Genomic DNA, 23,941 nt, shown 5'->3' with positions numbered 1-23,941 from the left:
TTATTCCCTAGGGTCTCTGCTAAAAAAAAAATGTATAATGTTTTGGGGGTTATAAGTAATTTTCTAGCAAAAAATTACTGATTTAAACTTGTAATCAAAAAGTGCCAGAGAAAAAGCCTGGTCCTCATGTGGTTTAAAATTGTCACGGCCTAGACCAGTGATGGTGAACCTTGGCACCCCAGATGTTTTGGAACTACATTTCCCATGATGCTCATGCACTCTGCAGTGTAGTTGAGCATCATGGGAAATGTAGTTCCAAAACATCTGGGGTGCCAAGGTTCACCATCACTGCCCTAGAATGAACAATGACCCGTGCATCTTCCAGGACTGAGCGCTGTTGTTTTGTATTGCAGCTCACGAACCACCTGGAGGAGTTGCTGCAGACGGCCTACAACAAGTTTCAGATATGGCAATCTCGCCGTTCGCATAGGAAGACGTGAGGTCCCCTCCTCTCCAGCACTTAATTTATATAAAAAACCAACCACACAACTCGCAATCCGCGACGGGCGACAGAGCGAAAAACAACAAAATTCTTCGGGAGCCTGGCAGACGTGTGGCACGCAAGAAGACGCGTGCGTTTTGGCGAGAAGCTTTCTAAGATCCTCGGCATTGAGTTCGGGCTGCAAGAGCGACTGCGAGACTTCACAACCGAGTGAAAAGTCACGTCGGAAACCAAAACTTTAATACACGATGGCCAAAAGGGGGGAGGGGAGAGAATGGCGTGAGATGTACCGTTTCTGCGATTCTCGCAGGAACTGCTCTAATTCCTCCCTTTTTTCCTGGTGAAAAAAAAAAATAAAAAAATAAAGCTGCTTGGAATTCTAATGACGTTACGTTTTGTGGATTCAACTGAAAAAAAAAAAAAAAAAAACTTGACAAAAATACGATCTTCTGTATATTTCATTTATATATGTGTGGCACAGGGTATAGGATATGTCCTTTGATTTCACCTGGAATTCAAAGTTTAATTTGTACATTTTTTACTATGCGCCCTTTTTTTTTTTTTTTTTTTTTTTTTTTCTTCTTAAATACAAAACTTTATTTAAAGTAACAGACTTTTTTTTTTTTTTTCTCTCAAACTCCCAAGGAGAAGTGAAATATTTGCACTGGTGGGTTGCTGACTTAAAAAAAAAAAAATCAATAAAAAAAAAAATCAATAAAACTAATATCAAGCATTCTGAACGGCGATGATTTTCAACGCCATTGAGCGTTCTGAGATAATGTCAAAGGTTTGCTCGCCAAATTGCTGTTCGTGGGGGAAATGAGGATCGTTTTCCGTTGTTATGACTGTTACTGTATAGACAGCGAATTGATAATCATCGGCAAGCGAGAAACGCATCTGTAAGAAAAAAAAAAAATTGGCGTGCTTATGGTTATCGCCGAGCCTGTGCCATAGAACGTGGTTCGGATCTACTTCTATTCGGAGAATTTTGTCTTGTATAGCAATGAGAGTTAAAAAAAAAAATGTTTTATAGTTAAAAAAAAAAAAAAAAAAAAAACTGTTTATATATTGTGATCGCTACAACAAACTTTATCTATGCAGTTATAAAAACTGTTTGGGAGATGGACAGTTCAGTTTTGTGCTTTTTTTTTTTTTTTCTTTTTTTCTTTTTTCTTTTCTCCCCTCTTTCCTTCCTGCAATTTTAATTCTGTTTATTTTTTTTTAATTTTATTTATTTTCTTATTACTTTATTACCCTGTTTTGGGTGCACAAACATTGTCTGCCGAACCCCCCCCCTTCCGTTCTTGTATCCCCTTTATGAGTTTAGCAACATTTTTTTTTCTTCTTCTTCTTTCAAAAACATGGAAGCAAATGAAAAGCTGAGATAAGCGTTGTGATATACCGTCACTGAACGGTGTCCGGCCGGGGTCTGTCACTTGAAAAGTTGCAATGGCGTTCGTTATTATACAGCAGACTTAATACAGATCTCCCTTCTTTCCTTTTTTTTATATAAAATAAAAGTGAAATTCATATCTTTGTGGCGTAGTCTGTCATTTTTAAACTTAAAGCGGAACTTCAGTCATTTTTTTTTCATCTTTCCATCTATTAAATCTTTTGCCCTTGTTGTTTTAACTTTGGATACTTTGGATTTAAATTTGGATTTTTCTGCCAGTAAATACCTTATACAGCCCACTTCCTATTTCTTGTCTGGTAAAAAGTCTAGGCATATGACATCATGCACAGCTCTCTCACTCTTGTGAGAGTTTGCCAGGAAGGGAGGGGGGGATGAGTCGTAAGAGGGCCAATGAGAGCTGCAGTGCTGGAGGAGTGCCTCAGCTGCCCACAGTTAAAATGGCTGCAGCCAGACTCAGTGGGAGGGAGATTTCTGCAGCATATTTGGCAAGTACAGAATCGCAGTATATATAAAATAATATGCAAAGTGGTTGGAGGGAAGCTTCAGAATGGCAAATATGTTTTTATTACAAATTATGTGAGCAGACTGCAGTTCCTCTTAAGAGCCCTTTCACACTGGCGGCGGGCTAGTTTTAGCGGCACATTTCGGCCGCTAGCGGGGTGCTTTTAACCTCCTGCTAGCGGCCGAAGAAAGGGTTAAATGTGCTCCGAAAAGCGCTGCTGCCAAATCGCTTTGCAGGCGCTTTGGCAACGGTGTCCATTCATTTCAATGGGCAGGGGCGATGGAGGAGCGAAGTATACAGCGCTCGTAAACCGCTCCAAAGATGCTGCTTGCAGGACTTTTTCTAACGTTCTGCCAGCGCACCGCCCCAGTGTGAAAGCACTTAGGCTCTCACACTGGGGCTGCAGGGGAGGCGTTTTTCAGGTGCTATTTTTAGCCCTTTTAGCGCCTGAAAAACGCCTTCAGTGTGAAAGGGGTCTTAAAGTGATACTAAACATACACTGTTTATTTTACATTGTCCCTTCTATTTCTGTAAATAGATGTCACTGTAATTAAATTAAAAAAAAAGAAAAATCTAAGTACCTTTTTTCCTAATCGATATCCAGCTGTCACATGACCCAGCTCTCTCCCAGCCTGTCTGCAGGGAAACATGAGCAGGAGGAGCTTCTAGTCCTTTGCTGCTGGTCACATGTTCAGAAAAACCAAAACAGCCTTTGGAATACAGATATAAAAATAAATAATATCAATAAACTGTTTTAAGTTGTCATAGAAATATAATTCAATATTTTGTGGAAATCGCATGGTGTGGGCAGATTTCTGCCAGTCACAAGCTGTTATGCTCATCCAGCCTGTGTCTTAGAATAACAGGGAGGTGAAGCCTCCATCAATCTACAAGTAATAGCCGGCCGCCATTTTTTTTAGCTGGTTTGTGGGCATGGAGGAGGAGGGGGAGGGAGGGAGTGGGCTGTCATTTACCACTGTGTATACGCCCACATGTGTGACTCTATAGTCACATGGGCTGCTCGGATGTGATGGGGAAGAAATGCTCGGCATAGAAACTCACTGAAAACTGAGCATGTGCACTAGCTGCCAACAGCTGCTCTGCAGAATCCCCAAGGCATCCGTCTGGCCAGCAAGGGGTAACATCCAACGGCCCAGGGCAATGATACAGGCTTAGAAATGGTTTAGGCAGCAATCTGGCCAGCAAGGGTTAAAGTTATTGTAAAGGATTTTTTTTTTTTTTTTTTTTTTTAAATAACAAATACAGTAAAACCTCGGATTGCGATTAATGCGGTATACAAGCTGTTTTTTTTTTTAATCCTGATTTTCAAGCGTTGTCTCGCAAGACCAGCAGGATTCAAGCCTCTGGGGTGTGCAGTACTGCATGTGGCCAGAGGTGGGGGGGGGGGGTTTGCTGGAGACACTCGGTTTCGGAGTGTCTCCGGCGCCCCCCCCTACCTCTGGCCACATGCGGTACTGCATACACTAGCAGTGACGCTGGAATGAATTATCTGAGTTTCCATCGATTCCTATGGGGAAACTCACTTTGAGATACAAGTGCTTTGGATTACAAGCATTCTTCTGGAACGGAAAATGCTCGTAATCCAAGGTACTATTGTATTCCATACTTACCTGCTCTGTGTAATGTTTTGCATCCTCTTCACGGCCCCCCCCCAAGCTTCTTGCTCTGGGGGCACTCATACTTGCTCACTTCTGAGCTGGCTCTGTGTGTCCATAGACACACAGAGCGTGGCTCAGCCCCGCCCCTGCTCCTCCCCTCACTGGCTGTGATTGACAGCAGTGGGAGCCAATGGTGCTGCTAGCTCTCTAGAGTCAGTGAGGAGGAGGAGCCTCTGCTCTCGTGCACATCGCTAGATCAAGATCAGGCTCACGTGAGTATAAGGTGAGGCTGGGGGGGAGCCGCATGCTGAGGGGGGGTTTTTTTAACCCTAATGCAGAGAATGCATTAAGGGAAAAAAAAAAAAAAAAAAACTTCTGTCTTTAAAATCACTTTATCATCCAACAGCACGGGGCATTGATCCAGGCACAGCAAGGGTTAAAGTGATGTAAACGATCACCTTGTAAAACTTGGAAAATAAGTGCAGCGCTAAAAAATTGATCTCAAAGTGAACTGAAAACAATATAAAACAGCAATGTAAAACACTTTGTAAATCAACCCATTCAGTTTAAAATAGAAATGAAAGGCAAAACATGTATGTATAGATATAAAAAAAAACTAAATTATAAAATTATTATTATATTAAATTATTAAAATTATAAATGCCCCCCCCCCCCACCCTTTTTTCAAGTGATCGCATTCCCTCTGTTCTCAGCTGCATAATAGCTGGAGGAGGAGAAGCAACAGTATACCAAGTTTTTCAGTGAAAGGCTGTTGGGGGGGGGGGGGGGGGGCTTGTGTCAGGATAGGTCTGATCATTGGAGGGGAGCAGGCTTGAACTGAGCTAGAGAGCTGACTGTGCAGTGTTCCTCTGCTTAGTGTGGTCAGTTTTTAATGGGGAAGCAGAGGAACTGGTAGGAACACCAGGGATTTCACACAAAAAGAACTGGAATACAGCAGGCACATATCAGGAGTATGAAATGTTGGGGGTTACAAACCGTTTAAAGTGGAGTTCCACCCACTTTTACAACTCTTCAGCATCCCTCACTAAACTGTGCACTGTAAACAAATTGGATATTTTTTAATTTTTTTCTCAGCACCTACTGTATATCTGCTGTATTCATTTTTCACTTCCTCCTCTCTGGCCGTGGCCCATCGCATCATTTCCTGTTTGCAATGCCTTCTGGGAAGGGGCGGCAACTTCCTCTGAAACTGCCGTTGCTATGGAAACCTGACCTGAAACCTATTACACTGCTTGTGCTGCACTGAGCATGTGCGAGATCTGCAAGGATGAGATCCAGGAAAAAATACAGTCTGGCTTCAGATGCCCACACTTAAGATGGCCACGGCCTGCTGTAAGTTTATAAAATAACAAACTACTGCTATAAACTAACAAAACAGACCTTAGTTTACAGACTAACTTTACTAGAATACATTAAGCTTGTGTATTATAGGGGTATTTTTATTTAAAAAGTATAATTTCGGCCGGAACACCACTTTAAGGCAGGGATCTCTCAAATCGGTTGCTGGGTCCTGGCAAGGATAAGAGGACCGGAGTGGCCTGGCTGTACCTTTAACACCATACAGACAGCAGAATGACAACGGAGAAGGGCTCCGCCACTTGTCCTCTGGATCAGGTACGTTATATCTGAGCCGGGGATAGCTCTGACCCCATCCAGTGCAGCCACATCAGAAGCGTGGCCAGGTCTTGGTGGCATACAGTGCAGCCTGCCCTTTGGGGCTCGGGGGAGGGAGTCTGCCGCCAGCAGGGAGTCAGACTTATTAGTGCCTCGCACACAGGGGTTTGGAGAGGTGAAAGCTATGTGCAAGGTGCCGGGGCTCGGGATGCATGGCCTCCCACGTGTAGCGGTGTGGACAGATGAGGCGACATGCAGGGAGCGGAGGGGTAGCTCGGTGCCCGTGGCCTCATTCACACAGGCACTGAGCTCCATAAACTGCCCATTGGTTTGTGCAGCTGGAGCTTCCAGGTGCTGAGTGCTGGCAGCCCATGTACATCTACAGGGACACGGCAACTCATCCTAAATTGACAGGTGTGGCCCCTGAGTGTCCACCAAGTTAGGATGAGCAGCTATGTCCATGCAGCCACTGCATGACCATAGACTTACATAGGCTGGTGGCTCCAGACACATCAACGGGCAATTCCATGTACAGGACTCATGTGAATGAGACCTAACAGGCAAAAAAGAGTCATGCCTCCCCCGCTCTAAGCGTCTATCTGGAGGTATCGGCACGTCCAGCCATTAGTTACCTGCCTCCAGGAGTGGACATAACTGCCCCTAACTGCAAATACCCATTGGATATGCAGATAGATGCTCACAGTGGTGGAGAGATGCAGCTCCACATCCCAGAGGTGCTCTATTGGATGAGATGTGGTGAGTGTGGAGACCATTGGAGGACAGGGACCTCATTGTCCAGTGGTGAGATGATTGGAGCTTTGTGACATGGTGACATTATCCTGCTGGAAGGAGCCATCAGAAGATGGGGACACTGTAGTCATAAAGGGATGGACATGGTCAGCCACAATACTCAGGTAGGATGTGGTGTTTAAACCATGATCAATTGGTACTAAGGGGCCCAAAGTGTGCCGAGAAAATATCCCCCACACCATTACACCCCCACCACCAGCCTGAACCGGTGATACAAGGCAGGATGGATCCATGCGCCAAATTCTGACCCCACCATCTGAATGTAGTAGCTGAAATCCAGACTCATCAGACCAGGCAAAGTTTTTCTTCTATTGTCCCAATTTTGGTGATCCTGTGCGAATTGTAGCCTCAGTTTCCTGTTCTTACCTGACAGAAGTGGCACCCAGTGTGGTCTTCTGCTGCTGTAGCCCATCTGTTTCAAGGTTCAATGTGCTGTGTGCATTCAGAGATGGTATTCTGCATACCTTGGTTGTAACGAGTGTTTTTTTGGGGTTACTGTTGACTTTCAATCATTTGGAACCAGTCTGCTCATTCTCCTCTGACATCAACAAGGCATTTTCCTGCCGCTCACTGGATATTTTCTCTTTTTCGGACCATTCTCCGTAAACCCAAGAGATGGTTGTGTGTGAAAATCCCAGTAGATCAGCAGTTTTTGAAATGCCCCGACCAGCCCATCTGGCGCCAACAACCATGCCACGTTCAGAGTCACTTAAATCCCCTTTCTTCCCCATTTTGATGCTCTGTTTGAACTTCAGCAAGTCGTCTTCACCACGTCTAGATACATAAATGCATTGAGTTGCTGACATGTGATTGGCTGATTAGCAATTTGTGTTACCAAGCAATTGAGAAGGTGTACCTAATAAAGTAGCCGGTGGGGGTTATTGAGGCTGAGCCTCTGCTTGTAACAGCGAGGATAATGGATGCAAGGCCTAATACAAAACTGGGAAGAGTTCAATTCCTTCTATTGATTCACCAAATGATCACACAGAACAAGAGACGGCCTTTCATAAAGCTAGATTCAAATTCAAAGTGGGGGTACCATCATCCAAATAAAATTAAGAAATTGAGAATGGAGACAATTCCCCTATTTGTCTCCAAAAAACAGGGAAATGGGCTAGCACGGTACCGATTGGACGGAATACACATCGAGTAAAATAAAGTTTTTTTATTTATACATAAAGATAAAATGCAGGGTATCCAGATAGGAACATAATTTCCAATGTTCATACCAAACCAGTATTTAAAATACAGACTTTCTATACATGTGTGTCACTGATACTTAGTGTACTCCAAAATGGAGACAACGCGTTTCACATCACAACAGATGCTATGACTAAGCATCTGTTGTGATGTGAAACGCGTTAGAATGTCCTCCCCTGTTTTCTATGTATAAGATATGACTGTTTTTGGATTTTAATTATAAATAATTGTTTATAAATATAATATTTATTTTCAATAAAGATGCCTTCAGCGGTGTGCGGCCGTCCAGGATTTTTCCTTCCTTCCTAATTTGAGCAGAGCCAGCACCTACAACATCATATAGAGCGAGTGTCTTCAACAGGTCTGGAGCTTTTGAGCTGCAGTTTTTCTTCTTTCATCATTTTCAAGAGATATAGCGGGTCCTCGCAGGACATGTACTCCTCTACATGTTTCGTGCGATTCTACCGCTTCATCAGGAGGATAGTATCTGGAGTGGAGTAACGTATACATGGTAATCAAGGGAACAAAAACAAGAAAAAGTTATAGTAAACACAAGCAATAAAATGGGAAAAGGGGGAACGCTGCCGCTTACCCACAGACCAACACACAGAGCCAAGGTCGAGGCACCAATATTACGTTTGAAAGAGCGCTGCGCAAATACAGTGTGCCATAAAATATTGCAACAACCGCCATTTTATTCTCTAGGGCAGTGGTTCTCAACTCCTGTCCTCAGGACCCACTAACAGGCCAGATTTTAAGTATTACCTTGGGGAGATGCAGACTAGAATACTGCAATCACTGAGCAGCAAATGATATTACCTGTGATGTATTTCAGTTATCTTGCAAACCTGGCCTGTTAGTGGGTCCCGAGGACAGGAGTTGAGAACCACTGCTCTAGGGTCTCTGCTGAAAAAATATATTCGGACCCCTTTCACACTGGGGTCGTGCGGGCGTTAGCGGTAAAGCTCTGCTAGTTTTAGCGGCGCTTCTCGGTCGCTAGTGGGGCGCTTTTAACCCCCCACTAGCGACCGAATAAAGGGTTAATAGCACCCGTGTTGCGGCGCTTCGGCAGCGCTGCACATTCATTTCAATGGGCAGGGGCGGAGGAGGAGCGGTGTATACAGCGCTCCCGCACCGTCCCAAAGATGCAGCTTGCAGGACTTTTTTTTTCCTGTCCTGCAAGTGCATCGCCCCGGTGTGAAAGCACCCGGGCTTTCACACTGGGGTGGCTTGAGAGGCGCTTTACAGGCGCTATTTTTAGCGCTAAAACGCCTGAAAAGCGTCTCAGTGTGAAAGGGGTCTTAATGTTTGGGGGTTCTAAGTAATTTTCTAGCAAAAAAATACTGATTTTAACTTGTAAACAACAAGTGTCAGAAAAAGGTTTAGTCTTTAAGTGGTTAAACTGCCCTCATCTACAGACAGAAGTTCCTTTGATCTAAAAAAAGAAAATGTTACAATGTTTCTCTTTATCTCCACCTGAGGATGTTGTGATAAACTTGGCAGGCTGCCTGTTTTTTTTGACAGCTGTTGGCTTGAGCAGAGAACTCTCTGCACTGATTCAAGGAAATGCTGTGCTAAGATCTCAAGGGGGGTAGAATCACGATCTCGATTCTTTAACGATTAATCGTGCAGCTCTAATATGTATAGATATAAACTTGTGTAGGGCAAATAGAAAAGGTGGGGGTTAGGGAAAGTGTAGGGAGAGCCAGGAAAGGAGGGGCAGGGGGTAGGCTAGGGTAAAGCAAACAATTCTGGAAAACCCCTCCCTGCCTGCAACCTTTGTGGGACACATCAAAAATCCCAGAAGGCTGCGGAACCCTTTACAATGTACAGCTCATGCATGCGCAGTGGGAAGCCAGCTGTGAAGCCACAAGGATTCACAGCTTGCTGCCAACAATTAGCATTAAAGAAAATAAATACAAAAAACATTAAAGAAAATAAAAAAAAAACTACATCAATACAGTATATAATTTTGTTTAGTAAATGAGATATTGCAGATTAAATCTTCTTTTGGGACAGCAGGTAGAGCCGTAGGCAACTTTGCACATTTTCCAGCTTTTTCCTAAACTGTTGCAAAAAGGCTGCTGTTTACAGAGCTCAATAGCTCAAGATGAAATTTAGTTACACTTGTGAATGTTTTAGAGTCTTTATTCTTTTCATAAATCAACCCCAGTGTCTTCTCTACTGGCAACTAGCTCTACTCAACTATGAAAGTAAACATGGCTGAACTCCCCGGGGTATTGCTAAATCCATTCATGCATTCTTCGTGAATCTCGGTGAGCTTTGTGTATTTCTTCCAGATCTCTGCAGTAATCCAGTGTGAGACTTTTCCTTCCTGTAATAAAGACCGATCACTGCTGCTCTCTCTCCTTGTGCAGGGGGACTGGTCTTGTCTCCGCCCCCTTCTGTAGTTTTCTGTAATGGGTGGAGCCTGCTGGACCCCTCCCACAGCTCTGCTTTCTGCACAGGCTATGTACAGCGCAGTGATGATGTCACAGCTACTTTTACAAGATATTATCTGGGTTTGTAGAGGCACTTAATGTACAAAAAAATTGATTTATATTTGTTTTGCCTATCTAGGGATATATTTATATGCAAATGTTTAGCACAAATTTAAAGCACAACCCAAGCTTTAGAGAACAGCGCTCAGATGTCATACATGCAGCATAAAAGACCGCCCATTCTCAAAGACTTGTAATGTCATGTGACAGTTTAAAAGCCCCCCTCGGTGTAAGACATGTATCCTGTTTATCTGTTGATGCCCTGAGGAAGGGGTGACAAAAATCTGGAGTTCTGCTTTAAAAGTCTTAGGAAATGACAGACCCTCTTTCAGTTCCCTTTTACAACGAGCAGCTTTTTTTTTTTTTTTCTAAACCAAAAGTGAAAGCGTATCATGTACCTGTTATGGTGCCGGACGTTCTTAGAGGACGAATAATCCAGAAATCCCCTTTCGTCTCGCTAAATAAGGAATGTCAGGTGCTTTCCTGAAGTCTCAACAATAAACATCGGGCAGGTAAGTCATCAGGGATAAAAATAAAGTTCTTTGTGTAAAGAGTTTCCCATAAATATAACCAGAAGGTTGAAGCTGGAAACTCAGACATTGTATAAATCAGCGTTTCTAAACCATTCTACAGTGGTGCCCCCTTCAACACTACTGAAATCTGGGGGCACCCCAGTCTGAAAATAGTAAATGTTACTTTTCAGTGGAAAACCTGAACCTGGGAAGACGCACACAACCACTTTGATGAAATTCATTTTGCATCAGAGGTCCCTCATTATACCAGAATCCCCCCGTTTACATCAGAGCCCCCTCCTCCCCATCACATCAGAGTCCACCCTTCACATCAGACGTCCCCATCATACCAGAATCCCCCCGTTTACATCAGAGCCCCCTCCCCCCCATCACATCAGAGTCCACCCTTCACATCAGAGGTCCCCATCATACCAGAATCCCCCCGTTTACATCAGAGCCCCCTCCCCCCCATCACATCAGAGTCCACCCTTCACATCAGAGGTCCCCATCATACCAGAATCCCCCCGTTTACATCAGAGCCCCCTCCCCCCCATCACATCAGAGTCCACCCTTCACATCAGAGGTCCCCATCATACCAGAATCCCCCCGTTTACATCAGAGCCCCCACCCCCCATCACATCAGAGTCCACCCTTCACATCAGAGGTCCCCATCATACCAGAATCCCCCCGTTTACATCAGAGCCCCCTCCCCCCCATCACATCAGAGTCCACCCATCACATCAGAGGTCCCTCATCATAACAGAATTCCCCCTGTTCACATCAGAGGTCCCTCCATAACTTCAAAGGCCCCCATCACATCAGAGGTCCTTCCATCACATCAGAGCCCCCCTTTCACATCAGAGGTTCTCCAAAATACCAGAAGCCCCCCATTCACATCACAGCCCTCCGTCACATCCGAGGTTCCTCCATCACTTCAAAGGGCCCCGTTCACATCAGAGGTCCCCCATCATACCAGAATCCCCCCGTTTACATTAGAGCCCCCCCATCACATCAGAGGTCCCCCCATCACATCACAGGTCCTCCATCACATCAGAGTCCCCCCTCCCATCACATCAGAGCCCCCTCCATCACATCAGAGCCCCCCTCCCATCACATCAGAGGTCCCTCCATCACATCAGAGCCCCCCTCCCATCACATCAGAGGTCCCTTCCCATCACATCAGAGGTCCCTCCATCACATCAGAGGTCCCCCCAACACATCAGAGGTCCCTCCATCACATCAGATTCCCCCCATCACATCAGAGGTCCCCCCATCACAGGTCCCTCCATCACATCAGAGCCCCCCCCATCACATCAGAGCCCCCCCATCACATCAGAGTCCCCCCTCCCATCACATCAGAGGTCCCCACATCACAGGTCCCTCCATCACATCAGAGGTCCCTCCATCACATCAGAACCCCCCATCACATCAGATGTCCTTCCATCACATCACAGACCCCCCCCCACCATCACATCAGAAGCACCCCTCCCCCTTCACGTCAGAGTTCCCACCATCAAAGCAGAGCCCCCTTCATATCAAAGGTCCCCCCCCTATAACATCCAAGGTCTTCCCATCACATCACAGTATCTCTTCACATCAGAGGTCCCCCCATCACCCCATGAGGGTGATGAGTCCCCCCCCCCTTATCCCCCATGACAGAGCCTCCCAATCACAGACTCCCCAATCACACGGTCCCCCCATCGCAGAGCCCCTCAAACCACAAAGTCCACCTCCTCCTCCCATCTCAAACTCCCAAACACACAGCCCCCCCCCCTCATTTACATAGTCCCCCTATCGCATTGCCCTATGCATGGCCATGGTGTGGGCAGGCTGGCCACCAACACAATAGAAATAAATGATGCCATGCGTCCTGGTCCTAGAATGGTAGCGGTTAATAGGGAGCTTGCGCCCACCCACACCATAGCAACTGTGCTTGCAGCCTCTTGAGAAAGTTGAGAAACCCCGATATAAAGCTCTGTGTAATATAAACAGGTGTTTTTTTGTTTAAATACAATACTGCTTTCACCTTTGATCATATTTTATTCAATTTCAGAGCTGCTGATCTCATGCAGCCTTTTTGCAGCCACTTCCCATCAACACGCGCTCCAGCAATGGCTGCATGGTAATTCTCAGGACAGATTTCCTAATTGTGACAACAGTGGGACATGCTTGTGCAACGTGTGTTTCAACAGACACTTGTAGTCTCCACTAGTAGCCATGTGATGAAATGACAAGGCAGGAGCACAACTAGGAGATAGGGACAGGGACTCAAAGCATTGAAGCCATTGGTTTAGGATGACAGCCGGGCCAATAGCATTTTCTAAATAAGAGATCACCAATGGGAAACTCAACATTTTATTCTGCAGAGCCTTCCTTTAAAGGGCACTTCCTGTTATCCACTTGCCGACCAAAATGCCTATATATACATTGCAGTTTGCAAGTGTTTTACTGGGGCTTATTGATAAACCTATCAGCCATAACCTTGGGGTTTTTTTTTTTTTATCAGCCAGTGGCTGGCTTTCTCATGAAAGCGGATTGAGAGGCTCATTAGCAGCTGGATCGTTTTCCGAAGTGGAGGGAGGGGACGTCCCACCCCCTCCCTCCACTTGTCGGTGTTTCTGGGGCTTACCGTTTTTACGGGCGCACCCGAGAAAACATTCCGAGGGTGCGGAGCGACGTCATGATCCGTCTTCTGGTCTAGGGCAGAAGCAAATTTAATTTTTTTTAAACTAACTGTTTTACCATTTTTTTGATTTAAAGGTAAATGAGGGATTTGAGGTCTTTTTGACCCCAGATCTCTCCATAAGAGGACCTGTCATCTTTATTTCTATTACAAGGGATGTTTACATATCTTGTAATAGGAATAAAAGTGATTAAAAAAATAATAATTGAAGGGACAGTGTAAAAATAAAAAATAAAATAAGAATTTTTTTTTTTTTAAAGCACCCCATCCCTCCGTGCTTGCGCGCAGAAGCCAACACATATGTAAACGGTGTTGTCACCACACATGTGAGGTATCGCCGTAAACGTTAGTGTGAGAGCAAAAATTCTAGCACTAGATCTCCTCTAACTCCAAACTGGTAACCTGTAAAAAAATTTAAAGCGTCGTCTATGGAGATTTTTAAGTACCGTAGTTTGTCACCATTCCATGAGCATGTGCAATTTTAAAGCCTGACATGTTAGGTATCTATTTACTCGGTGTAACATCATCTTTCACATTTTACAAACAAATTGGAGTATGTATTGTGTTTTGTTTGTTTTTTTAATTCAACAAAGTGTATTTTTTCAACAAAAACAAATAGCGTTTGAAAAACCACTGCGCAAATAACGTGTGACATAAAAAATTGCAACGATCGCCATTTTATTGCATGACTTGTTAGGTATCTACTCGGCGTAACATCATCTTTCATACTTTACAAAAAAATTGGGGCATACAGAGGGTATAAAAAGTCTACACACCCCTGATAGAATGTCAGGTTTCTGTGATGTAAAAAAAAAAAAAATGAGACAAACATAAATCATTTCAGAACTTTTTCCACCTTTAATGTGATCTATAAATTGTACGACTCAGTTAAAAAACAAACTGAAATCTTTTAGGTGGAGGGAAGTAAAAATAAAAAAATAAAATAATACGGTTGCATAAGTTTGCACACCCCTTACACTAATACTTTGGTGAAGCATCTTTTGATTTTATTACAACACTCAGTCTTTTTGGGTATGAGTCATCATCATCATGAGTATCATCATGGCACATCTTGACTTGGCAATCTTTGCCCACTCTTCTTTGCAAAAACACTCCAAATCTGTCAGATTGTGAGGGCATCTCCTGTGCACAGCTCTCTTCAGATCACCCCACAGATTTTTAATGGGATTCAGGTCTGGGCTCTGGCTGGGCCATTCCAAAACTTTAATCTTCTTCTGGTGAAGCCGTTCATCTGTTGATTTGGATGAATGCTTTGGGTCGTTGTCATGCTGAAAAGATGAAGTTCCTCTTCATGTTCAGCTTTCTAGCAGAAGCCTGAAGGTTTTGTGCCAATATTGACTGGTATTTGGAACTGTTCATAATTCCCTCTACCTTGACTAAGGTCCCCATTCCAGCTCAAGAAAAACAGTCTCAAAGCATCATGCTGCCACCACCATGCTTCACGGTGGGTATGGTGTTCTTTTGATGATATACAGTTTTGTTTTTGCACCAAACCATACCCCCCAACTTTTTGAGATGGGAATGAGGGACACTTATCAGCAAAAGTATGCAGGCATAGGATACGCCCCCTTGTCACGCCCCCTTAAAGGAGAATTGTACAAAAAAAAAAACAAGATTGGTTAAACCCACAAGTGCGTTTTTTTTACCACTACTATTCCTTTATATTGGCTTTTGGAATTTACAAATGCAGCAATTTAGAAATCAGATGAAAGGTTTAGTGCTGGAAAACACTTTGATAGATAAAAAGTGATTTTTATACAGATCAGACCAAAATGAGGGACAAATGAGGAGGAATGAGGGACAGAGGGACATTGCTCCAAATCAGGGACAGTCCCTCAAAATCAGGGACAGTTGGGAGCTATGACCAAACATATCTTTTGGAATTATGGCCAAAAAGTTCAACCTTGTTTTCATCAGACCAGAACACATTTTCCCACATGCTTCACAGGAGGCTTCACAGATGTTTTTTGCAAAATTTAGCCGGGCTTGGATGTTTTTCTTTGTAAGAAAAGACTTCCACTTGCCACTCTACCCCATAGCCCAGACATATTAGGAATACGGGAGATTGTTGTCACATGTACCACACAGCCAATACTTGCCAGATATTCCTGCAGCGCCTTTAATGTTGGCTGTAGGCCTCTTGGCAGCCCCTCCCTGGCGAGTTCTCTTCTCGTCTTTTCATCCATTCTGGAGGGACGTCCAGTTCTTGGTAAGGTCACTGTTGTGTCATATTTTCTCCACTTGATGATGACTGTCCTCACTGTGTTCCATGGTATATCTAATGCCATGGAAATATTTTGTACTCTTCTCCTGACTGATACCTTTTAACAATGAGATCCCTCTGAAGCTTTGGAATCTCTCTGCGGACCGTGGCTTTTGCTGTAGGATGTGACTAAGAAAATGTCAGGAAAGACCTACGAGAACAGCTAAATTTTATTTGGGGTTAATCAGGGGCACTTTAAATGATGGTAGGTGTGTACTGACTCCTATTTAACATGTTTTTGAATGTAATTGCTTAATTCTGAACACAGCTACATCCCCAGTTATAAGAGGGTGTGCACACTTATGCAACCACATTATTTTATTTTTTTACTTTTACCCCCCAAAAAAAAAAAAGATTTCAGTTTGTTTTTCAATTGAGTTGTACAGTTTATAGGTCACATTAAAGGTGGAAAAAGTTCTGAAATTATTTATCTTTGTCTCATTGTTTTACATCACAGAAACCTGACATTTTAACAGGGGTGTGTAGACTTTTTATATCCACTGTATAATGTGTTTTTTTTTTTTTTTTTTATTACTCATTAAAGTGTATTTTAAGCAAAAAAAATGTGTTTGAAAAACCGCTGCTCAAATACTGTGTGACATAAAAATTTGCAACAATCGCCATTTTATTCACTAGGGTCTCTGCTATACAGTATATATATATATATATATATATAAAGTTTGGGGGCTATAAGAAAATTTCTAGCAAACAACACTCTCCTTGTCTCCCAATCATGCTCCTGCATTGTCACATGTGCCTCTACTGTAGACTGCAAGCCAATACACATTGCCCAGGCACAGTCCTCTGTTGTGAGTATCAGGAAGCCAGTCCAGGGCAATGAGGTGCAGCCAACGCTGGAGAGAGTGCATGAAGACAAGAAATGGCTGAAAGAGGCCATTGGGAGGAGATCGGCAGCACGGAGATTAGAAATGGATGGGGGGAAAAAAAGTAAAAACGATCCTTTCTTACACACAGATAACTTCCTCTTTTGTCATTTCAAAAGAGGAACACAGCCAAGCTGTCCTCCGTTCACACATAGTCATCAAATTTATAGAAATTGATCTAAAAATGTATTTCCTATTTTGTTTCCTAACTCCTGTGCTGTGAACCTGTGCTGGGACAAGTGCCCAGGGCAAAGATGCTACATTGTGCCCCCCCCCCCCCCTTCATTATGTGTGAGCTTATGAGGAGGAGGGGGAGAGAAAGCACAGCCCGCACCTCCTCCCAGCTCTCTCCTCCTCTCTTTGCCACTTCCAGCGCTGGGCTGACAGAAGAAGTAATGATACCGCTGTCACTACTCCCTTCAGCCTTATAGTAGAAGGAACTTGCGGCGCCCCTATCCCTACACGCTGCGCCCAGGGCAGTCGACCCTTCTGCCCACCCCTTGTCCCGGCTCTGCTCTGGACAGTTGGATACATTATTATTTTTCTATAGATTTATTGATAGCCTTAGGGAGAGACTTAGTGTTGATGTCACGCCACTTCATGATATCAGTCAGGAACAGCTTTCTATGTGAGTTATAGCAGTTTTGGATTGATATATCGGTATATATCGGTCTGTTTGCTGTGCTATGTATGTGATTCTCATGGTGCAATAAATACTACTACTACACTATTACCAGCTTCGCTGGCTCCAGTGTGAGCTTTATTTACTGGAACTTGGATCAGTCCTGAGAACTGGAGAGGACAGCACTGTGGATGGATAAATAGGCTACCCGGGATGACACCTACCTATGATGACATGATAAGCTTGCTACACCTTTTGTAGCACATTTTCAGGTGAGTGCTCATTTCATGAGGTGGTGGCTGCTGCTTCTTTACACTGGGAAGAGTCTGGCAACAATCTTTAGTGGAAGAATTATAATATATATGTTTTTTGGACTATACGGGACTGTATTGCACTTTATCTGCAGTTTATGCACTTTTATACATATGTACTTTTTTTTTTTATTCTGACATTATGCTGCACTTTGACGTATTTATATTTATGTTGATTTTCACACTTTATATAGATATGTGACTAATTGTTGCACTGATTGTGTGGCGCTGCAGGTGATTGTTTTTATGGTTCCATAAGGTTTTTGTATATCAACTTTTCTGCTAGCAGCCTCCTTTATCACAGCATGTTCCTTATATTACAAGGGGTCTTAAAAAAGTTTCCGCGTTTTTTTAAATATTTAATAGAGTTAAAAAAAGCGTGAAAACTTTTTGAAGAACCCTTGTAGATATTTTGATTTATTGTTAAATTAATTCTGCTATTACTACTAATATTATTTTTTTTGTTTTGTTATTTATTTGTTATAATATTTATTATTATATATTTATTTATGAATTATTTTGTTTCCAAGTTCCTGTGCACTGGACATTTTTATATATATATATATATATATATATATATATATATATATATATATATATATATATATATGTGCGTGTTCTTATTTATTGTTTATTATTATTATTGTTACAGTTGTATATATTAATATTATTGTATATATTTATTATTATTATCGACGTCATTTATAATTCTTACTTATATATAATATACACATATATTTATTGTTTTGTTTCCTGGCTCCTTTGCCCCAGATGGGTATATATTATTATTAATATTATCATTATTATTATTAATGATAATAATAGTAATAATAATAATCATAATAATATATTTTGTAATATTTGCTGTATATATATATATATATATATATATAGAATTTTGTTTCCAAGCTCCTGTGCTTTGCTCAGTTGTATATTTATTTCTTAAATATTATTTAGTATAAATGAAAAGTATAATATAAAGTATTTATTACTTTGCTTCTAAGCTCCTGTGCTTAGATTAATAAATAAATAAATATATATATATATATATATATATATATATGGCTTTTTTTCAGCGGAAACGCGGAGGAACGCAGTCCTGGCACCTCTAGCACTGAGTATAAGTAATAGCAAGAGTTGCTGGGGTGTGCTGGGGTGTGCTGGAAGGTCTATTGATGCTGGCTGCTGGGAAATCTATTGTTGCTGGAGTGGATCTATTGTTACTGGGGGTATTATGTTGCTCGGGGTCTGTTGTTGCAGGGAGATCTATTGTTGCTGGCATGGATCTATTGTCACTGTAGGGGTATTTTGTTGCTCAGAGCCTATTATTGCAGGGGGGATCTATTGTTGTTGATAGGGATCTGTTGTTGCTGGGGAGGGGAGGGTATATTGTTACTGGTTGCAGGGGATCTACAGTAAAACCTTGGATTGCGAGCATAATTCGTACCAGAAATATGCTTGTAATCCAAAGCACTCGTATATCAAAGCAAATTTCCCCATAAGAAATAATGGAAACGCAAATGATTTGTTCCACAACCATTTATTCATAAGTCCTTCAATTTATAGTCCATATAAAAAGATTATAGCAATGTGACCAGGTTGTGTAACCATAAAATGCCCACCAACAAATGGAAGCCTCCACAAGGGGATTAGAAGCAAAATCCAGCAGGAGCTCCAGAGTATAAAAGAGAAGAGAGGCGCCTCTAAGTGTAGCAAAATGGTTACATTTAATGAAGGTACAACATTTCTCACATAACTCACATGGTTGATGATTAAAAGAGGCACATCTAAGTATGGAGGCATCGGGGATAAAGCTGTCCACATAGACCATCCTCCGCACCGCCGGCTCTCACCGCTGTCAGTCTGCAATCGTGACCGGGAAGACTACCCTGCAGTAGAGCGTTCTGAAAGCGAGGCTTGAACCGTTCGTGGAGTGCAGTGTGGAAGGGATGAAGTTGATGGCGGTGCGGAGGACCGTCTATTTGGACAGCTTTACCCCGGATGCCTCCATACTTAGATGTGCCTCTTTTAATCATCAACCATGTGAGTTGCTAAATGTTGTAGCTTCATTAATTGTAATCATATTGCTACACTTAGAGGCGCCTCTCTTCTCTTTTATACTCAGTTGTGACCTGACGCTACTTGTATATCAAGACATCGCTTGTAGATCGAGTCAAAATGTATTTAAAAATTTTGCTCGTCTTGCAAAACGCTCTCAAACCAAGGTTTTACTGTATTTTACTCCTTTCCTATTACATAGCTCCCAACTGTCCCGGATTTGGAGGGACTGTCCCTGATTTGGAGCAATGTCCCTCTGTCCCTCATTCCTCCTCATTTGTCCCTCATTGTGGTCTGATCCATATAGTTGTATAAAATGCACTTTTTATGTCTCAAAAAGTGTTTCCCAGCGCTAAACCTTTCATCTGATTTCTAAATTGCTACATTTCTACATTTTAAAAGGCAATATAAAGGAATTGTAGTGGTAAAAAAAAAAGTCTTCGTGGATTTAATTAACCTTTTTTTTTTTTTTTGGTTAATTCTCCCTTAAGGGGGTGTGGCAGGGGGTGTGTCCTATGCCTACATACGTTTGCTAGTAGGTGTCCCTCATTCCCATCTCAAAATGTTGGGAGGTTTGGGGAGGTATGCTATTATTATTAACAAATTCCATACACATTATTTAGCACCACAAAATGATATTTGGTTCTGTATTCTCTAAAAGGGGTCAGTACTGGAAGGTGGGTAGGGATGGAACCCAGGCACGATGCTTGGAGGTAGGTAGGGGGGGTGACTCAAAAAGCAGGAGTACCTGCACCTATTTTCTGAGAAAAAAAGCCCTATCTATCTATCTATCTATCTATCTATCTATCTATCTATCTATCTATCTATCTATCTATCTATCTATCTATCTATCTATGTGTGTATATATAAGTTTATTTTTATTATTTAATAATAATAATTATAATAATCATCATACATATTTATTATTTTGTTTCCTGGCTCCTGTACTCTGGACGGTGGCATATATTATTTTTGTAAATATTATTATTATTGCTTTATTGTTATTATTGATAGTTCTTGTATATATTTATTCTTTTATTTCCTGGCTTCTGTGCCTTGGACAGTTGTATATATTATTTATGCATATATTTATTGCTGATTATGATGATGATTTGTATTAATATTTATCAGTACTAATTCTTGTATATATTTATGATGGCTCTGGACAGTTGTATATGGCGTGTTGCAATGTTTGACATCCCCCCAATGTGTGCTCACTGATAACACAGGCTGCAGTCATGCAGTAATGAAAGGCATGTGACACAGCACTGAGACTTCAGCACTGTGACTCTCCCTCAGCTCAGTGCACCCAGCCAATCACAGGCCTTCTCACAGCTCCCAACTCCCCCTGGCAGCCAATCAGGGATGTTGCCTCTCTCTCTCTTTCCCTCCCTCCAACCCAGCAGAGTTCCTTAGCTTGTGCTTTGATTGTAACATTGTAACTAGTTCCAGGAAGAAGACTGACAGTAAGTAGAGTTCTCTGCTAGATTGCAAGCTCTGTGGGACAGGCTGTGGACTGTAGGCAGGGCTGGGTTTGCTCTCACTCTAGTGATTGCTGATGGGAGTTTTGTGATCAGCAGACAGGAGGGTGAGGAGAATTAGCTGGGTAAATATTGATAGAAGTGTGTGACATGTTTTATGTGTTGGGAAGATTCTTTGTGTTTGTTTTGTTTCTGTTTTGTAAATCCAATCCTCTGATCATTACATGTCAATGACAGTAATTACCCATCCGGGGGTCATGTGATCAGGGTGATTACTGTCTCTGGAATGGAGGAAAAGAAATCAGACCTGTTCCCATATAATGCACTGCTGTGTTTTTGGTGCTCTGATCTGCAGGCGCTCATTTGTAACCAATTAGATTTTATCCCTGTAAATTCAAAAACTTGTAATATAAAAGTCGATTGTTTTTTGTTTTTTTTTTCTTCCTGGCAGGAATAGGAAGGTACACCCAATGTACACGGAAGTGCTGAGTGAGGTTCCCAGGTTACTTTTGTAATTTTAAAGCCTCTCTTGCACACATTCGAAAAGAGCGCCAGGATTGATGTACTAAAACTGGAGCGCTCAGGATCTGGTGCAGCTGTACATGGTGGCCAATCAGCTTCTAGATTCAGCTTGTTCAATTTTAGCTTTAACAATAAAAACTGGAAGCTGATTGGTTTTACTAGATTTTGCACTCCCCAGTTTCAGTAAATCAACCCATTGTGTTTGTGGTGGGGTAGCGTGTTTTTTTTTTTTTTTTGTTTGGGGATCTGAACACATGTGCAATGTTATCTATAGCAGGGGTCTCCAAACTTCAGCCTGTGTGCCAGATCCAGCCTGCCGCAAGATTCTATCTGGCCCTCTGATGTAAGGGGAGACTCCAATGTAAGGGAACCTTTGATAGAGACTCTGATGTAAGGGAGATTCTGATTGGAATTTCGATGTAAGGGGGGGACTCTAGTGGGTACTTTGATGTAAGGGGAGACTCCAGTGTTAAGAGTGCTTTGATGGGGGTTGATTTAAGGGGGACTCTGGTGTAAGGTGACTTTTGATAGGGACACTGATGTAAGGGGGACTCTGATGTATAGGGAACTCCAATATAAGGGGGCTTTGATGGGGATTCTGATGTAGGAAGGACTTTGATGTAAGGGGAGACTCCAATTTAGGGGGGGGGGGGCTTTGGTACTGTGATGTGGAGGGGACTCCAATGTAAGGGGGACTTTAATGGGGACACTAATGTAAGGGGGGCTTTGATGGGTACTCTGATGTGGGGGGGGGGGCAATGTAATGGGGACACTGATGTAAGGGGGGGCTTTAATGGGGACATCTGATGTAAGGGGGGGCTTTAATGGGGACATCTGATGTAAGGGGGGGCTTTAATGGGGACATCTGATGTAAGGGGGACTTTAATGGGGACACTAATGTAAGGGGGGCTTTGATGGGTACTCTGAGGTGGGGGGGGGAATGTAATGGGGACACTGATGTAAGGGGGGGGCTTTAATGGGGACATCTGATGTAAGGAGGGGGCTTTAATGGGGACATCTGATGTAAGGGGGGGGCTTTAATGGGGACATCTGATGTAAGGGGGGGCTTTCATGGGGACATCTGATGTAAGGGGGTCTCTGATGAAAGGGGGGATTCTGATGTAGAGAGGACTTTGATGAGGCCTCTGACATAAAGGAGACTTCAATGTAAGAGAGTTTATTTAGAATTTCTTTGCTTTTTTTTTTTTTTGTCAATCTTCCTGCTACCTGGGTGTTCAGAACTTTTTAAAGGGACACCGGGGTTGGCGGGAAGGGGTTAACATGCCTTGCATTACGCTACATTTCAATGCAACTTGTTGAAAATGCGCCAGAGGAAAATGTATCCGTGTTTGTAAGTGCGATGGTGTGAACCGGCCCCCAAGGCTGATCATTACCATTACCTCTCCATGGGGTAACACAGAACAGCTCAGAACTTCTGGCAGGATCAAAAGCTCATTTGTTGCACTAATCAGACCTGTATAATAAAACATTTTCACTTTTATATTAACAGATCAAAGGGGAACAAATAAGAGAAGTTCATGTTTGGGGTTTATATACACTTTATACTCCAGACGTCACTTTTTGCGTTCTGCATTCTGTGGTTATTAAAATCTGAAAAGGGTAAACACTCGGCACAAGACATGGTGCAATCCTCCCTTTCCTTATGTACACGGATGCCAGAAAGGGTCACAAGACTCATATTTAACCATTTCATCCTCCTACAGGCCTTCCTGTCCTCCAGTGTACTCATTCCTAACACCGGTCCCTGATCTGGTGGGACTGGCCCTATATTGGACATAAATCCTTTGCTACTCCTCCAGTTGCTCTTCCTGGCCTGAGGTGTAGACCTTCACAAAAAAAAAAAACAAAAAAAAAAAAAACACAATAGGTAGTAGATATGTATAAAACATTTGCAGAGCAGGGAATTGAATGTTATTAGGCAGTTTTCTCTCCAGGTCGAATGCTTTTTTTCATTCACAAGGAATAGAGTGAATCAGGAAAATACTGCATTATGGCCACTAGATGGAGCTGATGATCATAGGAAGTATTTATTTTCTATGATCGTCAGCTGTACAGTATGTACTGTATATGTACAGTAAGCCATCTGTTTATTTAGCTGCTGCAATCTGATTGTACAATATTCTTTAGATCTTCCAACAATGATGTAGTGCAAGGGCCTGCCTAATTGGATAAATAAGGTAGGTCCTCATATTAGCTTTGCTAAATCTAAATTTAATTGTATGGTTAGATTGTATCGGGTACGGTGGCTCTTATTTGTACAATCTCCTTTAGACATACAGGAATCATGCAATGTGAGTGCTTTCCCGAGGAGTCTATTCATTTTGTATCCAATCGGGCAGATCTTTGCTCCATTACAGTCTGTACAGCATAAGGGAAATGTATTCTGAAAATGCCATTTTCCTGGCTGATATAATGACGCACTGGCTACAGGGCCTTCTAG

At 42.6% G+C, this 23,941-nt stretch overlaps 2 protein-coding genes across 3 annotated transcripts in view; both read left to right on the top strand.

Annotated features, from left to right (window-relative positions):
- Positions 1-1,019, top strand: part of GTF2H1 (general transcription factor IIH subunit 1) — a 42,014-nt gene extending 40,995 nt beyond the window's left edge. The window contains exon 15 of one of the 2 annotated variants that reach the window (XR_012236482.1): positions 354-396. Coding sequence is in view for 1 of the 2 variants with exons in the window: in XM_073604116.1 (XP_073460217.1) it covers positions 354-440 (87 nt within the window). In the remaining variant the exon portion in view is untranslated. Of the gene's footprint in view, positions 1-353 lie in introns of both variants that reach the window. The other variant, XM_073604116.1, reaches the window with a different exon arrangement.
- Positions 1,020-20,824: 19,805 nt separating this feature from the next.
- The window catches only part of HPS5 (HPS5 biogenesis of lysosomal organelles complex 2 subunit 2), a gene marked incomplete in the record, with an annotated part of 45,894 nt that continues 42,777 nt past the window's right edge, over positions 20,825-23,941 (top strand). Inside the window, 1 exon segment of the mRNA XM_073604115.1 lies at positions 20,825-20,943.

This window comes from Aquarana catesbeiana, linkage group LG11 (assembly GCF_042186555.1).
Source record: "Aquarana catesbeiana isolate 2022-GZ linkage group LG11, ASM4218655v1, whole genome shotgun sequence".
Lineage (NCBI taxonomy): Eukaryota > Metazoa > Chordata > Amphibia > Anura > Ranidae > Aquarana > Aquarana catesbeiana.
The sequence above is the reverse complement of the archived record's forward strand: the minus strand, read 5'-3'. Positions and strand labels throughout refer to the sequence as shown.